The sequence below is a fragment of the Miscanthus floridulus genome, chromosome 8 (assembly GCF_019320115.1).
Source record: "Miscanthus floridulus cultivar M001 chromosome 8, ASM1932011v1, whole genome shotgun sequence".
Taxonomy (NCBI): Eukaryota; Viridiplantae; Streptophyta; class Magnoliopsida; order Poales; family Poaceae; genus Miscanthus; species Miscanthus floridulus.
The window spans coordinates 209,662,367-209,682,172 of record NC_089587.1 but is presented as its reverse complement, the minus strand read 5'-3'; the positions used below and the strand labels follow the sequence as shown (position 1 = coordinate 209,682,172).

The window sequence follows — 19,806 nt, the reverse complement described above, 5'->3', positions numbered from 1 at the left end:
ATGATGACACTGTGCCCCAACGGCGTCCGTGTCGGCGGGGCCGGCGTTCACGAGCACGGCCTCCACCTTGTCGGCGCTCGTCTCCTTCTCCGAGCCATGCCCCGGCCGTGGTGGATTTGTCTGCAACGCCACCTACTGCAATCTCATCATGTACGGCTCCGGCAGCGTGGACCCGTCGACGCTCCCGGTGCTCAGCCCTGGCCTGCGCTACTCCACCACCCCGGACCGCTACCGCCCACGCCTGTGGCCGAGACGGCCGCAGCTACCATGCCAACCATGCTGAGCCGCTCAGCTCTGCAGCCGCCCACTCCTCGCTCTTCTCCTTCCTCCTATGTTCATGCAGAGAGAAGAGTGCCCCATCGATCTCCTTCCTCGAGCTACAATAGACCAAGGTAGATAGTCCCCATACATCCCCTACCTCCCCATGCCCTTGGATTTGGAAGTCGTGGCCAGAATTGCCGTCAGGCGAAGGTCCAGCAACTGTCCATGGTGGACGAGTTGAGGAGCACGAACGCCCGGTGCTCTTTGGGTGTGATTGGTTGCTCGAACCGGACCGTCATTTGGCCCATCCCGCATCCTTTGGTGCATTCGTCTATGTTTGGTTGCTCTACTCGCATCTTTTTCCTGCTTTCTCCCGTGCAGATTCCCTCCTCTATCCCGCACGGCTCCGTCTTCTGGATTTCTCCTTCCCTCATGGTGCAGGATGACTTGATTCACCTAGGATGCAGGGATCCATGCGTCAGACAGCAAAAAAACTAATGCATGCATGCAACCAAACATAACCCCATCTCGTATTGAACCACCAGCCAAGACAAACAAACATGACCACTTGCACGAGCTCAACCCGACTTCTTCGGTCCTGCACAGTCTGGCCATTCTGGCTCAAGGTTTGCTCTGTAACCAATCACATCCTTTGTGTCTCTCTCGAAGAGTCCTAGCCGTATACCCGCTCTGCTCTTTGTTTAGTCCACAGCAGCAGCTTGTCCTATGCCCATGTGCTAGTAGCAAAGCCGAGAACCAACGCAGCTCCTACATGAAAAGTCAAGAGTCGTGAGCCATTAATCCACTCCACCCATTTCTTTATTCTTTTCCCCTTTTCAATAAAACAGCAGCAGCACGTGCCCACTAATCACGTTTCATTTTCTCTCCTCGTGATTAATTAGCGGCAACCTTGCATACTTAATATCTCCACCATGCTAACTCCGATTCCGTCACTTCTTCTTCCTAAATTCATTTAAAATCGAACCCTACCTATCCATTGAAGGGTCGAGATGGCGACTAGAGGGGGGGGTGAATAGTCTTTTCTAAAACTTAATCGTGTCGGCTAACCGATACAAATGCGGAATTAAAACTATCGGTCTAGCCAAGACTATACCCCACTATAAATGTTCACTAGCACCTTGCAAAGATAACAATTATGCAACAAAGGTGCCGGGCTAGTTAGAGCTCTCCTAAACAATTCTAGGAGCAAGGTTACACAAACCTATGCCACTAGTACTTTAAGCGACAAGGGAGCTCCTACACATGCTAGTAAGCAAAAGCACAAAGCTAACTAAGCTCACTAGCAATGCTCAATAACAAGGCAACCAATGCCTAATTAGAGAGCGCAAATACTTAGCTACACAAACTAAGCAATGTGACTAACAAGGTTACTAAAACCAAATTAGCCACGCAAGGGAGCTACTTCTATGCTACACAAGCAAGAAGGTAATTAGCAAGCTACACAAGCTATCTAATTACAAGAGCAACTACACAAGCTTAATATGTATAAAAGTAATTGCAAGCTTGTGTAATGGGGATGCAAACCAACAGGAAGAATAAGGTTGACACGATGATTTTTCTCCCGAGGTTCACGTGTTTGCAACACGCTAGTCCCCGTTGTGTCGACCGCTCACTTGGTGGTTCGGCGGCTAATTAGCATCACCCGCTAAGCCCGCACGTCGGGCGCCGCAAGAACCTACCCCTTGAGTGAGGGTAGCTCAATGACACGCTTTACTAAAGTTGCTCTTCACGACTCCCGCGGGGCGAGCACAATGCCCCTCACAAGCACTTCTCCGGAGCGCCGCACAAGCTTCTTGCGCGCTTCGACGGAGACCACCACCAAGCCGTCTAGGAGGTGGCAACCTCCAAGAGTAACAAGCACCACCGGCTTGCAACTCGATCACCTAGTGCCACTCGATGCAACCTCACGATGCAATCGCACTAGAATCGCTCACTCACACAATCGAATGATCACTATCAAGTATATGTGTGATGGAGGGCTCCCAAGCACTCTCAAGCATGGACACAAAGTCCCCCAAGGTGCTCAGCACCAGCCATGGCCGAGGGCCACTTCTATTTATAGCCCCAAGGGCTAAACTAGCCGTTACCCCTTCACTGGGCAACGGTCGGGCCGACCGGACGCTCCGGTCCGATCGACCGGACGCTGGACCTCAGCGTCCGGTCACGCGATACTCGCCACGTGTCCCCTGCGTTCAACGGTCATCTTCCGATCCCAACGGTCATCTGCCGACCGGACGCAGCACTTCAACTGACCGGACGCTGGACCCTCAGCGTCCGGTTGTTTCCAGTAAGCTCCCGAGCATGACCGGACGCGTCCGGTCGAACGCGATCGGACGCACCACCAGCGTCCGGTGCTTAACCCTAAGCACTGTGCCGACCGACAGCCTGACCGGACGCACTACTTCAGCGTCCGGTCGTTTCGGACTCAGCGTCCGGTCACTGTTAAACAGTGAGACCGAATCCCTTTCTCTTCTAACTTCTTCACCCTTGCTCCAATGTGCCAACCACCAAGAGTTTGCATCCGGCGCAATAGAAAATAGACATTCCATTTTCCCAAAAGTGCCGAATCCCGCCTCGCAAGCTCGGCGGGAGGGAGAGAGGGACCCAAAACCCATCTCACCCCTGCAAACACCACCTCCTTTGTAAATGTACCAACACCACCAAGTGTACACCATCATGTGTATGTGTGTTAGCATTTTCACAATCATTTCCCAAAGGATGTTAGCCACTCAACTTGCCACGCCACTCGATCCTAGCGACAATGCAAAGTTAGATCACTCGAGTGGCACTAGATGACCGATATGCAAACAAGTTTGCCCCTCTTGATAGTACGGCCATCTATCCTAAACCCGGTCATAAACTTCTCTACACACCTATGACCGGTGAAATGAAATGCCCTAGGTTATACCTTTGCCTTGCGCATTCCATTCCATCTCCTTCAATGTCGATGCAACACATGCACCAACACGATCAACAATGATATGATCCACTTCATATCATCACATGATCATATTGGTTCATCGATCTTGACTCCACTTGCTCTTCACCGTTGCCATCGTCCATCGGCGCCAAGTCTTGCTCAAGCTTCACCGCCACGCGGTCCATCACTCCAAAGCCTTCGACTTGCCCTTCACGCTTGCAACCGGTCCATCAAGCCAAGTCATGTCTTGATCTTCTCCACCTTGATCACATGACTCAATGTCATGTCTCATGTGCAATAAGCTCCTTCATCATCACATGTGTGAGCTTTGCAACATCTCCAAGCCATTTTCACCTTCATGGCATATGTTGCTCCCACATATGTACATGTGGACTAATCACCTGTGTATCTCACATAAACACAATTAGTCCCCCTAGGTTGTCACTCAATTACCAAAACCAACAAGGACCTTTCATCCATAAAGTTTCATAATTTTTGGAACGCATTTGAATTTATGTGAATATTTATTTGTGTCTGCGCGAGTTCGATGCCGACGGAGGGACGTCGATGGATCGCGGAATCATTGGAAATTGCTGGAGAAATGGTACTTTTGGAAGCGTGATTGGATTTCTAAGAATTTCAGTTGTCGTTGATTATTTACATCTAGTATGATAGGATCGTGTATATTGCTATGCTACAGGAGTCCAGTAGAAGTCGAGTGATTGCCTGTCACTCGCGAAAGATAGAAAATATATTATTGTTGTTACTATATTATTATCACTTGGAATATATATATATGAATGATAAATGGAGACCGGACAGGGATATGGTTGGGTATTGGTGGGTGTAAGAGGTTGTGTCCTACGGCCAACGGGGCATAGCTTGGTTACACTGTTTTTCCTGTCTGTGTCGGTTAAGGACCGGCCGTTGTATTGGACTCTAGGCAAGTCACAGACTTATTATCCTGAACACATACTTGTGTATGGGCGTGGGAAGACTTGTTACTCTCTTGTCATGCGTTCTGGCTCTTTCCGGACCGACTTTCAGGGTGGTTCTTGTTGAGTACAATTGAGTACTCAGGGTTTTATTTCCCCCTATTGCAGGTGACAGGTGGATGCTAAAGCTGACTTTTGTGTGTGGATCTCTCCTGGTGGGTTCAGAGAGGATTTCTTTACGTTACGATCATAGTTTTCATTTATAACTCTCACTAAAAGATTTTATAAATAGAAGTTTTATAGTATGTTGTTATAGTTTATATAACAATGCTTCATCATGTCATGAATAGATATTTATTTTTGTTGTAACTCTGATCACATGTTTATATTCCGCTGTTAAATTAAATTGTTCATAACTCTGATAACTTGATCATATTCTGCTATTATCAACACTAAATATTATACTCTGATGTTGCATAAAAAGTGATGCAAGAAATGGTTAAGAATGATGTAAGCTTTACTCTCTCATTTGTGATCCTAATGAAAAATATGGATTTTTTGGTTCTCCCTTGGGGTGTGCTCGACAAAACTGCGTAATTTGGTGCCCTCCCTTGAGAACTTAGTGAGCCTGTTCGCTTGTTGGTTTCAGCCAGCCCAAACCAGCCAGCCAACAGTATTTTTCTCTCACAATAAACCAGCACCAGCCAGCCCAAACCAGCCCAGAAACCAACCAGCGAACAGGCCGAGTGTCTAATAAAAGACAAGTACTCCCGAGACTCTGGGAGGCATTAGATTAGGCGGTTCTGCCACAGATATGCGTCATCTTTTCGTCGTCTCTCTCCTCGACCCAAATCCTTGCGCCGTCGACATGCTGGGCCCGTAGGAGGTGGCGAGGAGCGGCCGACGCGGCGAGGAGCACGTGGCGCGGCGAGGCGGGTTCGCAGCAGGGAGCCGCCGGCGCGGCGAGGCGGGGTCTGCACCGCACGTTATAGAGAGGGACGAAGCCTGCGAGCGAGCACCAATGTCCTAGCAAAGAGCTCGACCAGGAGCCAAATCAACTAGCACATGACGGACAGAGAGCTCGCACGCGAAGAACAGAAAAGGAGCAACCAAGAAAATTGATGAAATCTGACTCAAATCTTCATGGATCGCTCCCAAACTTTGCACAGCAATTCGCAGTGAAGATAAAAAGCTACTCCTAGGAGATCATTGCTCAATTTAAACTGTAACTATGTAAATTGAAGAAATTCGAGCAAGAACGAGTTTTTCCCCCAAAATGAAGATCGGCTTGGATCTTGATGCACGAGTGGAATTGATTCAAACCACTTGGTAGGATTGTTCAACACTCGTCAAAGCATCAATCTGACTAAACAAATCTCACGAATCGAAGTCAAATCTCACGAATCGAAGTCATAGAAGGGACGAATCAGAGAGGCAAAAGCAAAATCCCAAAATACAAGAGGAAACCGGAGCACCTGAGACTGCTCTGTGCCAACCGTGGCACCGTCGAGACCCACCGGCACCGGGCACAAGCACCATGAGTGGCCACAACAGGAGAGAGGGAGAGGGGGAAAGATGAGGACAACTGGCCTGCAAGGCCATGCCTCTGCCCTACCCTGCACCGCCCGTGCCACGGCCCGGTGGTAGATCGAGACGGAGGGAGAGGGAGAGGAGAGGGGGGCCGCCCGCGCTGCCGCCGCCACGGCGCGCCACCTCGCCGGAGGACGGCCAGCGCAGGGAGGCCACCGCGTTCGGGACCCGCCGCAGCGCCGCCACCTCGGGGGAGAGAGAGAGAGAGAGAGAGAGAGAGAGAGAGAGAGATGGAGAGGAGAGAGAGAGAGAGGAGAGAGAGAGAGAGAGAGGGAGCGAGGAAGAGGAGACGACGGCAGGGTTCGTGACCCTTTCGCTGTACGCTACCCAAACTATCGAATGCCTCTCGTTTTAAGGTTCGGGCTGTTGGAGACCGTCTTAGGGTGGGCTGGATGGCTTAAGCCCAGACGGGCTGTCCCATACTTTTGTGGGCTATATATAGGAAAAGTTGCTAAAAAAAGGAGGTAGAAAAAATTGCTAAAAAAAGTGCAACTGACGGTAAAAGCTAAATTGATAGTAACATCGTCTATTTCATATAATCCTACAACAATATGGATCATTCAGCTTCTGTAATAAACATTTTTTACGTTGCCTACTGATGACTCGCTTCTGTTGAAACTTTTTTTTTTACTTATTTAGCCGACTGCTGCCTCGTGTGGGTGTGGCCTCGGTGATTCTTATCTTCGGGTTCGGCGTCTCCATCTATTACGGAGTAGAGCGAGGCACCCGGCACAGGCACTGCCGCCAGGTACATCGTGGATACTCCCTTTCCTCACAAAGCGATCGAGCTGCTGCACGTGCACGACTTCTATGGAAGTGCAAGCAGCACTAGCACCAGCACGCGCGCCACGCCACTGCCGAAGTCGTCACTACACACGCCATATTTTCCAGGTGCATATTTATCCCGTGTGGTCACGGCCTCAGCTCTCATAGTCTCATGTGTCAAAGAGTCCAACGCCCCACAGTAAGACGGCGAGGTAAATGCTAGTCTAGTCTGAATGCTACTAGATGGTAGATCCCTTACGATTCTGCCGTGCGTCCACGTCGAGATAGAGGCGCAATGGTTAGTTGACCCAGTTTTGACGTGGCTGGAGTTGTCCCCAAGTTTCGTGTGACCGCGACCGGGATCGGAGGATGTGCTGCAGCTGCAGGAGCTGAGCTCCGACGCGAATTCTTGGCATCAACAGGACTTGGTGGTGGCGACGCGAATTCTTGCCTTGTCAGTTGATGTCACAGTTCACAGAGGTCCCATGTGGCAAGGAACGAACTGGGAAAGATCAACGAGCGTTGTTGTTGTGTGTGGGGGTCCGTCCTACTCGACCGAAAAGCCGATGTCAGAGCTTGCGTTGACGTGTCCAACCAAGATGAACCGCCGTAGTACGCACTCGTCGCACCATTTCGCAACGCCCCACAACCGTTTGATCTGCTCTATTGGCTCTTGCGACTTGGTCCATTAGGGCCGAAGCTTCTCTAGGATTTGCAGCTTCTCGGACACTACAGTGTACTGTGGCTCACAAGCACAGAGTAGCTTATAGGAGTACCACTGCTGCTTCATTCATTAGTGTGACACTGTTCGCTTATCTTATAATCCGTTTTTTTAGCTTGGTTTTTTTTTCAGCCGGAACAATATTTTTCTTCCATGATAAATCAGCCAGAATAGTGTTTTGACTTGTTTTTTCAGTAAAACGAACGGGGCGATAACATCGTGCATGCCCTTATCAGTAAAAAAGGGTAACAATATTATGCCACAAAATCACACATCTACTAGTAGATAAGATTAAAGGTGCCGTCGATCACTGCGCCAGTCAAAACCACCACGACACTGGCTATGAGCGATGCAAATCTCCATGCTCAGTCTAAAGTAGTACACTACTACTAATAACTAGTAAAATATCTTTAATTGTTGCAGTGAGACGTGAGAATGAGCCGATGACCCAACTGCTGAGCGATCGAGATAGGTGCCCGTGGAGCCTGGAGATGGCATCACTGTCACTGGCATCGTACAATGCATGACACGATTCCCAGTTACCACAGGCCACGGCCAAGTTTGTTATTTATATATACACATCAAACTCCCGTGGCGACATCTACGCGCCATTTCGTGCCATCCTGACACGACCTGAAAGCAAAGGAAAGCTCCACGCCTCCACCGATGTACTCCTTCGAGCAAGACCACACGGCGGCAGCGCGTACCACCACCACGTTCGACACGAGCTACCAGCCCTGCGCCGGTGCCGCTGGCCGCTCGCTCCAGTCTGCCGATCATCCCGGCGGCCAGCAAGTACTCCGGACCGCCGCCGGGTCCGGGTCGGGGTCCGCGCCCGCGGCCGCCGCCGTGCAGCCACGGCGCGCCAAGAGTAGTAGCAAGAAGCACGCGGCGGCAGCGTCGCGGCACTCGTCGTCGTCGCGCCGCTCCTCGACCACCGTGGTCGCCACCGACGTGAACAACTTCCGGGCCATGGTGCAGGAGCTCACCGGCTTCCCGCCCGCCGCCATCTTCCGGCCGCTGCCGCGCAGGGTGCACGCGGCCAGCCCCTTCGTCGCCGTCTCCGCCGCCGCGGGGCAAGGATGTGGCGGCCGGGAACAGCATGGGCACGCAAGTTGGGAGGCGACAAACAGTAGTGCTACTGCCGGCGGCGGCGGCAGCAGCAGCCCCGACGACGCTCCGGCCGTGCCGCCTGTGGTGCTGGCGGCGCAGCAGCCGCAGTTCGCGCCGCTGGGCGTGTTCGACGGCCTGTCCGACCTCGGGTCGCCGGAGTTCGACTCGTGGGGAGATTTGTCCATCGATTAAGTACTCGGTGGCGGTATAGATTTGATGGAACAATTATTCAAGGATGGTAATCGGTGGAGTATTTGCTAATTTCCTTGTGTTCAAGTGTGTTATGTTTATTACTATGTGCATGTGTAGCAGTTAGCCACCCAGCAGTGGCAGTAGTGCTTGTTGTTTTCACAAGATATGCATTAATCATGCTCATGCGATGCAAATCACCTCTCCATTGACCTACTTGGTTTTTTTTACAAAGTGCTTACTATCACAGAGGGCGGCTAGGTATCAATTGTCAAATGTTACTGCCGCCTTGTTTCTTTTTCTTTTTTGCGATGAAAATGTTAATGCCGCCTTTTTTTTTGCGAGGAAAATGTTACTGCCGCTTCGAACAACGGGCGTGTCAATAATGTTTTTCCGATGTTTTTTTGCTTGTTATTAAGAGATGCAGTCTACTAGGAGTAGCGTATAAAAGGAAAAAGGACAAATCAGACAGTCGATTGGTTCCATGGATATCTATCGATGGGACATGGATATCCGTAGATATAGGGTGTTTGGTTGGATAGAGAGGCTGAACTTGAATATCCACAACAGAGAATATTCTAGGTAGATACTGGATATCCTGGTCCTCAGAAATATGACGGATGAGGATATCCACATGTTGATTAGCGCATGTTTTGTGTGACAATTATAGTAGTACAGTGCTAATTAACGTATTTTATTTTTATTAGTGATATAATGACAAGATTAGTGTCGGTGCATATTTATTAGGATATAATTAGTTGTTATTATTTCTAAATAATAGATATAATTAGTTAAGTATTCTCATTACATGCAATCTCATCCATCCAGCCAAACAAATAACATGATATCCATAGTCCCGAAATCCATGGAACGATCGTATCCCATCGATCCTTATGCCTCCGAACCAAACACACCCTCGGCCAACGATGGACTGGACACTCATATGACCGCTGAGAATTAATTTCATAGTGTACATACACACTGACGAAGCTATCCAGATGCGTTGCTCTTTTTTTATTTTATTTGAAATCCACTGTGTTGCTTGATGTCATCCACGATCCCCATCCATATAAGAGGAGCTGGTACAAGAGCCTGAATTGACAGTTTGTGCAACAACTGGGTGGGCACTTAGGTTGCCGCCTTCCTGTGATCTCTTGATGTGAACCTCTACGTGTCACGCACACACCATGCGTCTTCTGTAGCAAGTCTTGGTCATGACACTTGTAACTTGTCAAGCTCTCGGTTGAACACTTGTAACTTGTCAAGCACGTCTGAATATTTCACTAGGCACCGGATTGCGTCACGAGTTGAATACAGTACAGCATGACTACATGAGCATCTGGCTGCTCTACTCACGCATGAGCAAAAGGCAAAGAAAAACTCAAAAAAGAGAAAGCTATCCCTAAGGTCAGAATTTAGAACAATCAGCATTCAGTTTGAATCTTCTCATCAGTCATCAGGATAACCATAATAAACAAAACAGGTGGTGTTAATTGCAGTCAAACGATAACAAGGCTATCAATAAGGTTTTTATTTATTTATTTAATGGGCACTGCTAATGCAGGCTAAGGTTACAAACTCATCTTATTATTCAAAAACACAACCACGTGTATACCACATCGATGCAGTTTTTTTGTTCCCATCAAACAAGGAGAGGAGCAGATGAGATGGAGTTGAGGCAGGCACGCCTCCTCACTCCGCCCCTAGGAGGGCAACGAGAATATCCTCATAATCTCTAGTTGTATCTTTAGCAACAGCACGCTCCAGCGGCACACTGTTCCTCTTCTGGTAAGCCTCCTTTATCAGCTTCAGGTCGACCTCGGCGCGAGTAGTTATGACCCTGGTGAGAGCATCCTCATCTGTGCCCACGCCTCCAAGAGCCAGTCGAATGACTTTCTCGAAGTATCTGTCTGGGCAGGTGAAGCACCGGATGATCACCCGCAGTGTTGCAAGGAACTCATCCTTGGGGTCAGCTTTCAGATCCTGTTAGAAGTGAGCAGAAAAAACATTATCAGAAACCGAAAAGTCTCTAAAAGAAACTATAAATAATTCCTCTTCTAGCAATCTACAAGCATCTGAATATTGCAGAAAACATGCGAATGCAGGGAACCAGAGCTTTAAAGCAACAATTCATTTTCACCTGGTTGACTGATTGACGGATCATTTTAATGCCATATAGGTAGCCCAAAGGAGGGGTAGTAAAGAAATCAACCACGAAAAGAGGAGCATAGTTAAAATATACAGACATTTTTTAAGGGAGGTGGGTTCATAATGGAACGGATAATGAGAGTCACAGAGGTTACTAACAAGAGCTTGCTTATCACTATTTACCTTGTTGATTGCATGACCGAACTGATCCTTGTAGCTATTGAATGTTGCAAGTAGCTGAGCTTTGCTCCGTGTGGTGAGAATCCTGATGATCTCCTCGTCACTGTAAGCCTTCTTATCGATCTTCTCATGAAGAATTTTGGCTTCAGAATGGGCCAAAGATGTGTTCACCTCTGGGCCATCATAGCGATATGCACTTACAAGAGGCACTAACAGCTGAAACGAAGAAATGATCATTCAGAAATTATTCTACCATCTTTCAGTTCTACTCTACTAATAGAAAAGGTGTTATTCAGCAGCCTCTATCGATTCAAAAAACAAAAACAGCATCCAACTTAATGAAGAGTAGCATGCAGACAGACACCAAATGGCCTAATTTTAGTGAAAGAAAGACAAAAGAAATCAGTATCTTATCTTGACAGATAGCGGCCACAAATTTTTTCAGATGGATCATCTATTAATTGCGGTTATGCTAACCAAATCAGCCGTATCAAGGTTGAGAAGAGTAGTTATATGTATCAGCAGTACCATCAGATATGTGACATCTTATCTTTATGATGCGCAGTAAGCACTAGGCTAGCTAATGGAACCAAAAACATAAAGAAGTTTCAACAAAAGCTAAAATAGTACTCCCTCCGTTCCAAAAAAAAAAAGTTATAGGAATTTTCAGACAGATTAAGGGTGAATGAAAAAGACGTATGTGCCCTTAATTAGTCGAGTTGCATGTACAAGGTAGAGAAAATATATTCCCATTTAATCATGCATGTACGAGATTAACGCGCCATATTATGCATGCATGAGGTTTGAATCCCAGAACATCATTCTTTTCGGGACAAATTTTGAATTCTAGAACATCATTCTTTTTGGGACGGAGGGAATATCAGTCTAATAGTTTTGGACAGATGTGTCACTGTACAATATCTACAAGCATGTTATGATGCAGTTACAAAATTTAGGTTCTGCATCAGTAGATATACCCAAATGCGATAAAAAGCACATCAAACTTAATTTCAAGATTAACATGTTGCCAATCATTGTCTAGTCCATTCAAACTAATTAAATTTGCAATCATGTATCAGTAAGTTCGCACAATGAAGGAAATCAGTATCTGATTCTGATTTCGCACACAGCAGAACCTGTCTAGCCCACACGGGTAAACAGCAGGACTATCAGATCCGTAACATCTCAGTGTGCGAAATGACTTTCCCTTCAGAATCAAAATGCACAGTAATGCGAGACACAAGAGCATGAATCATCTGTTAGGTGACAACTGATAAGACACAAGCAGCGAATTGATTGGCCTACAGGTCGGAAAAAAACAGATCAAGATCACCTATCGACAAGAGCGATCTATCTATATATGCAAGCAAACGTCAGATCGTCATAAAATCCGAGTCCCTCACCTTGCGGAAGTCGCCGGTGACAGTGCGCGGCGACGTCCTCCTCGAGCGAGCGCTTGAAGCGGTCGTGGTACGCCTGCTTGGCCGCGAACAGCTGCGCGGGCGTGCGCGCGCACGCGATCTCCACCAGAGCGCGGCCGCCGGGGTGCCACTTCTTCGCCTCCTCGTTCGACAGCACCGCGTCCCTCTCCGCGGGGTCCAGCGTCCACAGGATCACCGCCCTCTGGGCCATTCAAGTGCGAACCAATCAAATCAATCGCGCGCGTGCTTTCGATCCACCGATCTGCTGCTACCTACCTCGAACTTGCCGTGGATCTCGTCGCCGAGAGCGCGGAGCAGCTCCTTCCCGTACACATCGGCGTAGGCGCGGCGGATCGCGCGGCGCTGCGCGGCGTTGCGGTGGGCCAGGATGGAGATGATCAGCTTCTCGTTGGTGCCCCAACCTGCCATCGATCGAAAACGCGGAGCGCGTCAGTCGTCGGCGCGTGCAGCGAGAGCGCGCGCCGGTGCGAGTGAGGAATGCGGTCGGGGGTCGGAGTGGGACCTTCGAAGGCCTTGTGGAGCTGCTCGCAGTCCTCGGCGACGGCCGGGACGGAGGAGGGGACGGTGAGCGTCGCCATTGCGTCGGTTCGGGTCGCGTTCCGATCGCTGTGCTGCGTCGGTGGGATCTGGGAATGGGATTGGGGGGAGAGGCTAGCAGCGGAGGCCGCGGGGAACAGACGCCGGGAGGCGAGGGGTTTTCTGAGTGGGGTATGGAGGGGTTTGCGGAGAATGCCTCGCCTTGACGATCGGGGTGGGGGCCAGCCGGCCAGCCAGCGAGGGGCACGCCGAAGTGGGCAAGTGGCAAAGTGGTTGGCATTTGGGACCCGCCTCGCGTACGTGCCCATGGCTCTCCATTATTTCCGGCCCGGCCACGACGTCTGGGTACAGACGCGCAGTGATGTTGATGGTGTGGCATTCAGCAGGGACAGTCGGACAGAACAATTACTGGAGAAAAATATTATTTATTAATAAAAAACAGTATAGATTATAACCTAAACGAACAGGACAATCGTGGATCAGGTGTTGCTAAAATAGCAGCAACATCAACATGTGTGCCAGTAGTGTATAGCCTGCGTAGAATACTACTAGAACGTTCCGTGACAGCGCGGTCACGATGACACGATGTACACCTAGTTAGGCGCGTTGATACTGTTGTAAAAAGACCGTCGTTGATGCTTTGTTGTTTGAATGAAGTCTGAAAATGCAGGGGACCCCGGGCGACGACCACCCCACCCCAGTAACTATTTGATCCATTAGGGAACCGGAATGTGATCATATCTTTACACACACGGGCATCTAAATGGACAAGAATTCATCCCCGACGGGTATAGCGGGTACGGGAACGTTCCCTATTTATCCGTCTCCGTTACCCGTTAGGGAACCCAACTATTTGAGCTGTCATGCGAGTATTAGGTCCAAAGAAGCTTAACATAGGTATTTTGGCCCAAATCTGAACAATTATATATATAGTTTGTGTGTTCTAGGAACCCTAGTTCAATTTTTTCTCACCATCTCCGCCAGCAGCACAAGCACGCCTGCCTCATGAGCGCTCGTGCCCCTCGCTTCCTCAGTTCGGTCTCTCTGCCACCTTTGCTCGTCCTCTTTGCAACCTCGCTCCTTCTCCTCGGCATCTCCGAGACTCCGACACTTATACCCGGATGAAGAAGAAACGTCTCCGATTGCAAAGCTGCGACCCCAAGTGTCCTTGTTTATCGGGTATGCAGTACCCGTCGGGTATCTGTTACCCGACCGATGCCCGATGGGTACGGGGATGGGCAAAAATCTATACCCAAGACAGTTAACGGGGACGGGCACGGGATGAATTCCTCCGTAGCGGGGAAGAGAACGTTCCGGCGATACCCGACGGGTACATCCCCATTGCCATCCATATGCGCAGGTCTGTTTCGGCCTCTCCATCACCTTTTTCCCCCTCAAAGGGCAGCATATTTAACTTTCCCGTGGCCGGGCAGCTTGCACCAGCGATTTTTTTTTAATTTTAACACTTTTTGAAAACTAATTTTAAATCTAACACGGTCGGATTTTTTAACTAATACTTTTGGCCGCGGCCAAATGCCTGTGCCGCGCCATGCATGGTGGCGCGGCAGAGGTCTGACGTGGCGACGACCGAAATCGCGATCGGTGACGTGGCAGGGCTCTGCCGCGCCACCGATCTTGGCGCGGCAGTGCCGCGCCACGGAGCATGGCGTGGCTAGGCCAAATAAATATCACGAGCGAGCCCCCCCGCCCGCACGCACCCCTGCCCGTCCGCCCGCCGCCAGCCGCACGCGCCCCGCCCGCCGCCAACGCCCGCACGTGGCCACGCCCGCCCACGCCGCACCCTCCCGCGCCCGCACCGGCCGCGCCACGAACGCCGGCGTGTCAAGGCCGCCCGCTCCTAAGGTACCTCCCTCTCGATTTCATGTTATTTTGATTATTATTATTTTAGGATAATTAGTAATATAGGATAGTTAGGGTTTTATGATTGTTATTGATTTATGATAGTTAGTGATTTAGGATAGTTAGGTTAGTGAATTTGTTTGTGTTTACGTAGGTAGTTTTTAGGTTTGAGGTTAGGATTTTGAGTTTAGGGATTGATTAGGTATTTATTATTTAGTTTATAGTTAGTTATTTAGTTAGGGATTTTGGGTATAGATACTAGTTTACAAATATCGGTACTTACTGGTGCGTGATACGTCGATTTTGATGATTTCATGAAGTTTCGTCAAATGCTTATATTCCTAGTGAAGTTGTTATGTTACTAGTGCGTGATATGTCTGTTAATTTTACTTTGAATATATACATGTGATTTCATATTGTATAACAAGTAGTTTAAATTTTGCAATGCTACCTAATGTTAATTTGAATTTTGTTAATTTGAATACTCTAACGCTTTGTTTATCAATTTGTAACAGGATGGCCCCTCCCACGCAGCACCCGTTGTACCCCATTCTTGAGGTGGAGTACGACGACCAGCACCGAGCACACATCTTGAGTGACAACGACGTAGAGGTGGCCTTGCCTACTTTGAGGCCCCGTGTGCACACCAGGGCGCAACAGTGGGACGAGCGTTATGCGCCGTACATACGGCGTGCCGGCTTTCTCGAGCTTGTCCGTGTTGTCAACCACGGTCTTCCGCCCCTTGACCCAGCACTACTTACTGCAGTTGTAGACAGGTGCGAGTGCATTCTTTGTACGTAAACGTTCTTGTAACAAATTTGAGACAACTAACAGTCGTTCTATTCTTATAACAGGTGGAGGCCTGAGACCCACACGTTCCACCTACCTTGTGGCGAGATGACCTTGACCATGCAGGACGTGAAGGCTATTTTTGGCCTTCGGTTGGGGGGACTTCCAGTGACAGGGATAGTTGACAACAATCACTGGAGGGAGCTGGTGGCTCAGTTTACCGGCTTTTTTTTCATCGGACGACGAGGCTTCCAAGAAAAATAAGTGAGAAATTAAAGCCTATTTTAATACTTGCAATGCTTTCCTACAGCCATCGGGTCTCATTTTCTTTGGTCAATTTCAGGAAAACTTCTGGTGTTTCGTCGTTCTGGATCACGGAGCGCTTTGATTACTTAGACTCAAGGCTGAGGAGGCTCAGATCGACAGGTTCGCTCGAGTGTAGCTTTGGCACTTTTTTGGTGCTTTCCTCTTCCCAGACACCTCGGGCAACACCATCAGCTGAATCTTCCTTGACATACTACGCTAGTCATGGGAGAATATAGCGGCGTACAGCTGGGGCAGCGTAGTTGTGGCATGGACGTATCGACAGCTATGCGTTGCCTGCCGTCGCACCTCAGGGTATGCGAACCTTGGGGGTTGCTCATACCTACTCTAGGTTTGGTTTTGGAAACGATGTCTCGTTGGGAGGCCACTTAATAATGGTTTACCGATAAGTACTTCGGTTCATTATATTCTTCGATATGGTTACATATGATGAGTTTATTAATGGTTAATTTATTATCATGTTCAATTCAGCAATGGAATGGGTAGGATACACTCCCTACAGCTCTATTTATCTGGACGGAATCAGAGTTAGTTAGAGGGAATGCGAGGCGCAAGTACAGGGAGTACACGGACGGTCTCGACGTCCTGACACATCACCAGGTTACGCTCTCTTTACTATCATACATGTGTCTTGTTTCGATCTACACTATCACAGCCTAACTCAATCACGAAATTCAAGTGCATTGGTGTCCTTGGGATGCTCCGGAGCTCTAGTACTATCTCAGTCTTGTCACTAGGGACGAGTCAGACGAGTATCGCTGCGACGTCCCTCTTATTTTCTTCCATGTGGTTGAGATTCACTTGCCCGTCAGGGTCTGCAGACAGTTTGGAAGAATGGTAGGCTGCCCACCACCACTTTACTCCACCAACCAAGGATTGCACAGGGTGTGTTATCGATTAATAACAAAGTTACAATTCAGAGGTGTGTGTGGTACAACTAACATCGTTTTGTTGCAGGTATGACCGCAGAAAGGCCCGCGCTGCCGCCGCCACGGCGCGCCACCTCGCCGGAGGACGGCCAGCGCAGGGAGGCCACCGCGTTCGGGACCCGCCGCAGCGCCGCCACCTCGGGGGAGAGAGAGAGAGAGAGAGAGAGAGAGAGAGAGAGAGAGAGAGAGAGAGAGAGAGAGAGAGAGAGAGAGAGGGAGCGAGGAAGAGGAGACGACGGCAGGGTTCGTGACCCTTTCGCTGTACGCTACCCAAACTATCGAATGCCTCTCGTTTTAAGGTTCGGGCTGTTGGAGACCGTCTTAGGGTGGGCTGGATGGCTTAAGCCCAGACGGGCTGTCCCATACTTTTGTGGGCTATATATAGGAAAAGTTGCTAAAAAAAGGAGGTAGAAAAAATTGCTAAAAAAAGTGCAACTGACGGTAAAAGCTAAATTGATAGTAACATCGTCTATTTCATATAATCCTACAACAATATGGATCATTCAGCTTCTGTAATAAACATTTTTTACGTTGCCTACTGATGACTCGCTTCTGTTGAAACTTTTTTTTTACTTATTTAGCCGACTGCTGCCTCGTGTGGGTGTGGCCTCGGTGATTCTTATCTTCGGGTTCGGCGTCTCCATCTATTACGGAGTAGAGCGAGGCACCCGGCACAGGCACTGCCGCCAGGTACATCGTGGATACTCCCTTTCCTCACAAAGCGATCGAGCTGCTGCACGTGCACGACTTCTATGGAAGTGCAAGCAGCACTAGCACCAGCACGCGCGCCACGCCACTGCCGAAGTCGTCACTACACACGCCATATTTTCCAGGTGCATATTTATCCCGTGTGGTCACGGCCTCAGCTCTCATAGTCTCATGTGTCAAAGAGTCCAACGCCCCACAGTAAGACGGCGAGGTAAATGCTAGTCTAGTCTGAATGCTACTAGATGGTAGATCCCTTACGATTCTGCCGTGCGTCCACGTCGAGATAGAGGCGCAATGGTTAGTTGACCCAGTTTTGACGTGGCTGGAGTTGTCCCCAAGTTTCGTGTGACCGCGACCGGGATCGGAGGATGTGCTGCAGCTGCAGGAGCTGAGCTCCGACGCGAATTCTTGGCATCAACAGGACTTGGTGGTGGCGACGCGAATTCTTGCCTTGTCAGTTGATGTCACAGTTCACAGAGGTCCCATGTGGCAAGGAACGAACTGGGAAAGATCAACGAGCGTTGTTGTTGTGTGTGGGGGTCCGTCCTACTCGACCGAAAAGCCGATGTCAGAGCTTGCGTTGACGTGTCCAACCAAGATGAACCGCCGTAGTACGCACTCGTCGCACCATTTCGCAACGCCCCACAACCGTTTGATCTGCTCTATTGGCTCTTGCGACTTGGTCCATTAGGGCCGAAGCTTCTCTAGGATTTGCAGCTTCTCGGACACTACAGTGTACTGTGGCTCACAAGCACAGAGTAGCTTATAGGAGTACCACTGCTGCTTCATTCATTAGTGTGACACTGTTCGCTTATCTTATAATCCGTTTTTTTAGCTTGGTTTTTTTTTCAGCCGGAACAATATTTTTCTTCCATGATAAATCAGCCAGAATAGTGTTTTGACTTGTTTTTTCAGTAAAACGAACGGGGCGATAACATCGTGCATGCCCTTATCAGTAAAAAAGGGTAACAATATTATGCCACAAAATCACACATCTACTAGTAGATAAGATTAAAGGTGCCGTCGATCACTGCGCCAGTCAAAACCACCACGACACTGGCTATGAGCGATGCAAATCTCCATGCTCAGTCTAAAGTAGTACACTACTACTAATAACTAGTAAAATATCTTTAATTGTTGCAGTGAGACGTGAGAATGAGCCGATGACCCAACTGCTGAGCGATCGAGATAGGTGCCCGTGGAGCCTGGAGATGGCATCACTGTCACTGGCATCGTACAATGCATGACACGATTCCCAGTTACCACAGGCCACGGCCAAGTTTGTTATTTATATATACACATCAAACTCCCGTGGCGACATCTACGCGCCATTTCGTGCCATCCTGACACGACCTGAAAGCAAAGGAAAGCTCCACGCCTCCACCGATGTACTCCTTCGAGCAAGACCACACGGCGGCAGCGCGTACCACCACCACGTTCGACACGAGCTACCAGCCCTGCGCCGGTGCCGCTGGCCGCTCGCTCCAGTCTGCCGATCATCCCGGCGGCCAGCAAGTACTCCGGACCGCCGCCGGGTCCGGGTCGGGGTCCGCGCCCGCGGCCGCCGCCGTGCAGCCACGGCGCGCCAAGAGTAGTAGCAAGAAGCACGCGGCGGCAGCGTCGCGGCACTCGTCGTCGTCGCGCCGCTCCTCGACCACCGTGGTCGCCACCGACGTGAACAACTTCCGGGCCATGGTGCAGGAGCTCACCGGCTTCCCGCCCGCCGCCATCTTCCGGCCGCTGCCGCGCAGGGTGCACGCGGCCAGCCCCTTCGTCGCCGTCTCCGCCGCCGCGGGGCAAGGATGTGGCGGCCGGGAACAGCATGGGCACGCAAGTTGGGAGGCGACAAACAGTAGTGCTACTGCCGGCGGCGGCGGCAGCAGCAGCCCCGACGACGCTCCGGCCGTGCCGCCTGTGGTGCTGGCGGCGCAGCAGCCGCAGTTCGCGCCGCTGGGCGTGTTCGACGGCCTGTCCGACCTCGGGTCGCCGGAGTTCGACTCGTGGGGAGATTTGTCCATCGATTAAGTACTCGGTGGCGGTATAGATTTGATGGAACAATTATTCAAGGATGGTAATCGGTGGAGTATTTGCTAATTTCCTTGTGTTCAAGTGTGTTATGTTTATTACTATGTGCATGTGTAGCAGTTAGCCACCCAGCAGTGGCAGTAGTGCTTGTTGTTTTCACAAGATATGCATTAATCATGCTCATGCGATGCAAATCACCTCTCCATTGACCTACTTGGTTTTTTTTACAAAGTGCTTACTATCACAGAGGGCGGCTAGGTATCAATTGTCAAATGTTACTGCCGCCTTGTTTCTTTTTCTTTTTTGCGATGAAAATGTTAATGCCGCCTTTTTTTTTGCGAGGAAAATG

At 49.6% G+C, this 19,806-nt stretch overlaps 2 protein-coding genes and 1 pseudogene across 2 annotated transcripts; 2 read left to right on the top strand and 1 right to left on the bottom strand.

Moving 5' to 3' along the window:
* Positions 1-7,836: 7,836 nt before the first annotated feature.
* LOC136474791 (uncharacterized) lies at positions 7,837-8,690 on the top strand. The gene has a single exon (XM_066472353.1). It carries the CDS (start codon positions 7,880-7,882, stop codon positions 8,516-8,518), a length of 639 nt encoding a protein of 212 aa, XP_066328450.1. The 5' UTR covers positions 7,837-7,879; the 3' UTR covers positions 8,519-8,690.
* Positions 8,691-10,040: 1,350 nt separating this feature from the next.
* On the bottom strand, positions 10,041-12,993 carry LOC136474790 (annexin Gh1-like; annotated as a pseudogene).
* A 5,782-nt stretch (positions 12,994-18,775) lies between these two features.
* Positions 18,776-19,629, top strand: LOC136474789 (uncharacterized). Its single transcript, XM_066472352.1, has one exon. The coding sequence runs from the start codon at positions 18,819-18,821 to the stop codon at positions 19,455-19,457; it is 639 nt and encodes a 212-aa protein (XP_066328449.1). The 5' UTR covers positions 18,776-18,818; the 3' UTR covers positions 19,458-19,629.
* The last annotated feature ends 177 nt before the right edge of the window (positions 19,630-19,806 follow it).

Excerpts from the sequence above, each read along its gene's own strand:
- LOC136474789 (XM_066472352.1), top strand. The coding sequence starts at position 18,819 with ATGTACTCCTTCGAGCAAGACCACACGGCGGCAGCGCGTACCACCACC.
- LOC136474791 (XM_066472353.1), top strand. The coding sequence starts at position 7,880 with ATGTACTCCTTCGAGCAAGACCACACGGCGGCAGCGCGTACCACCACC.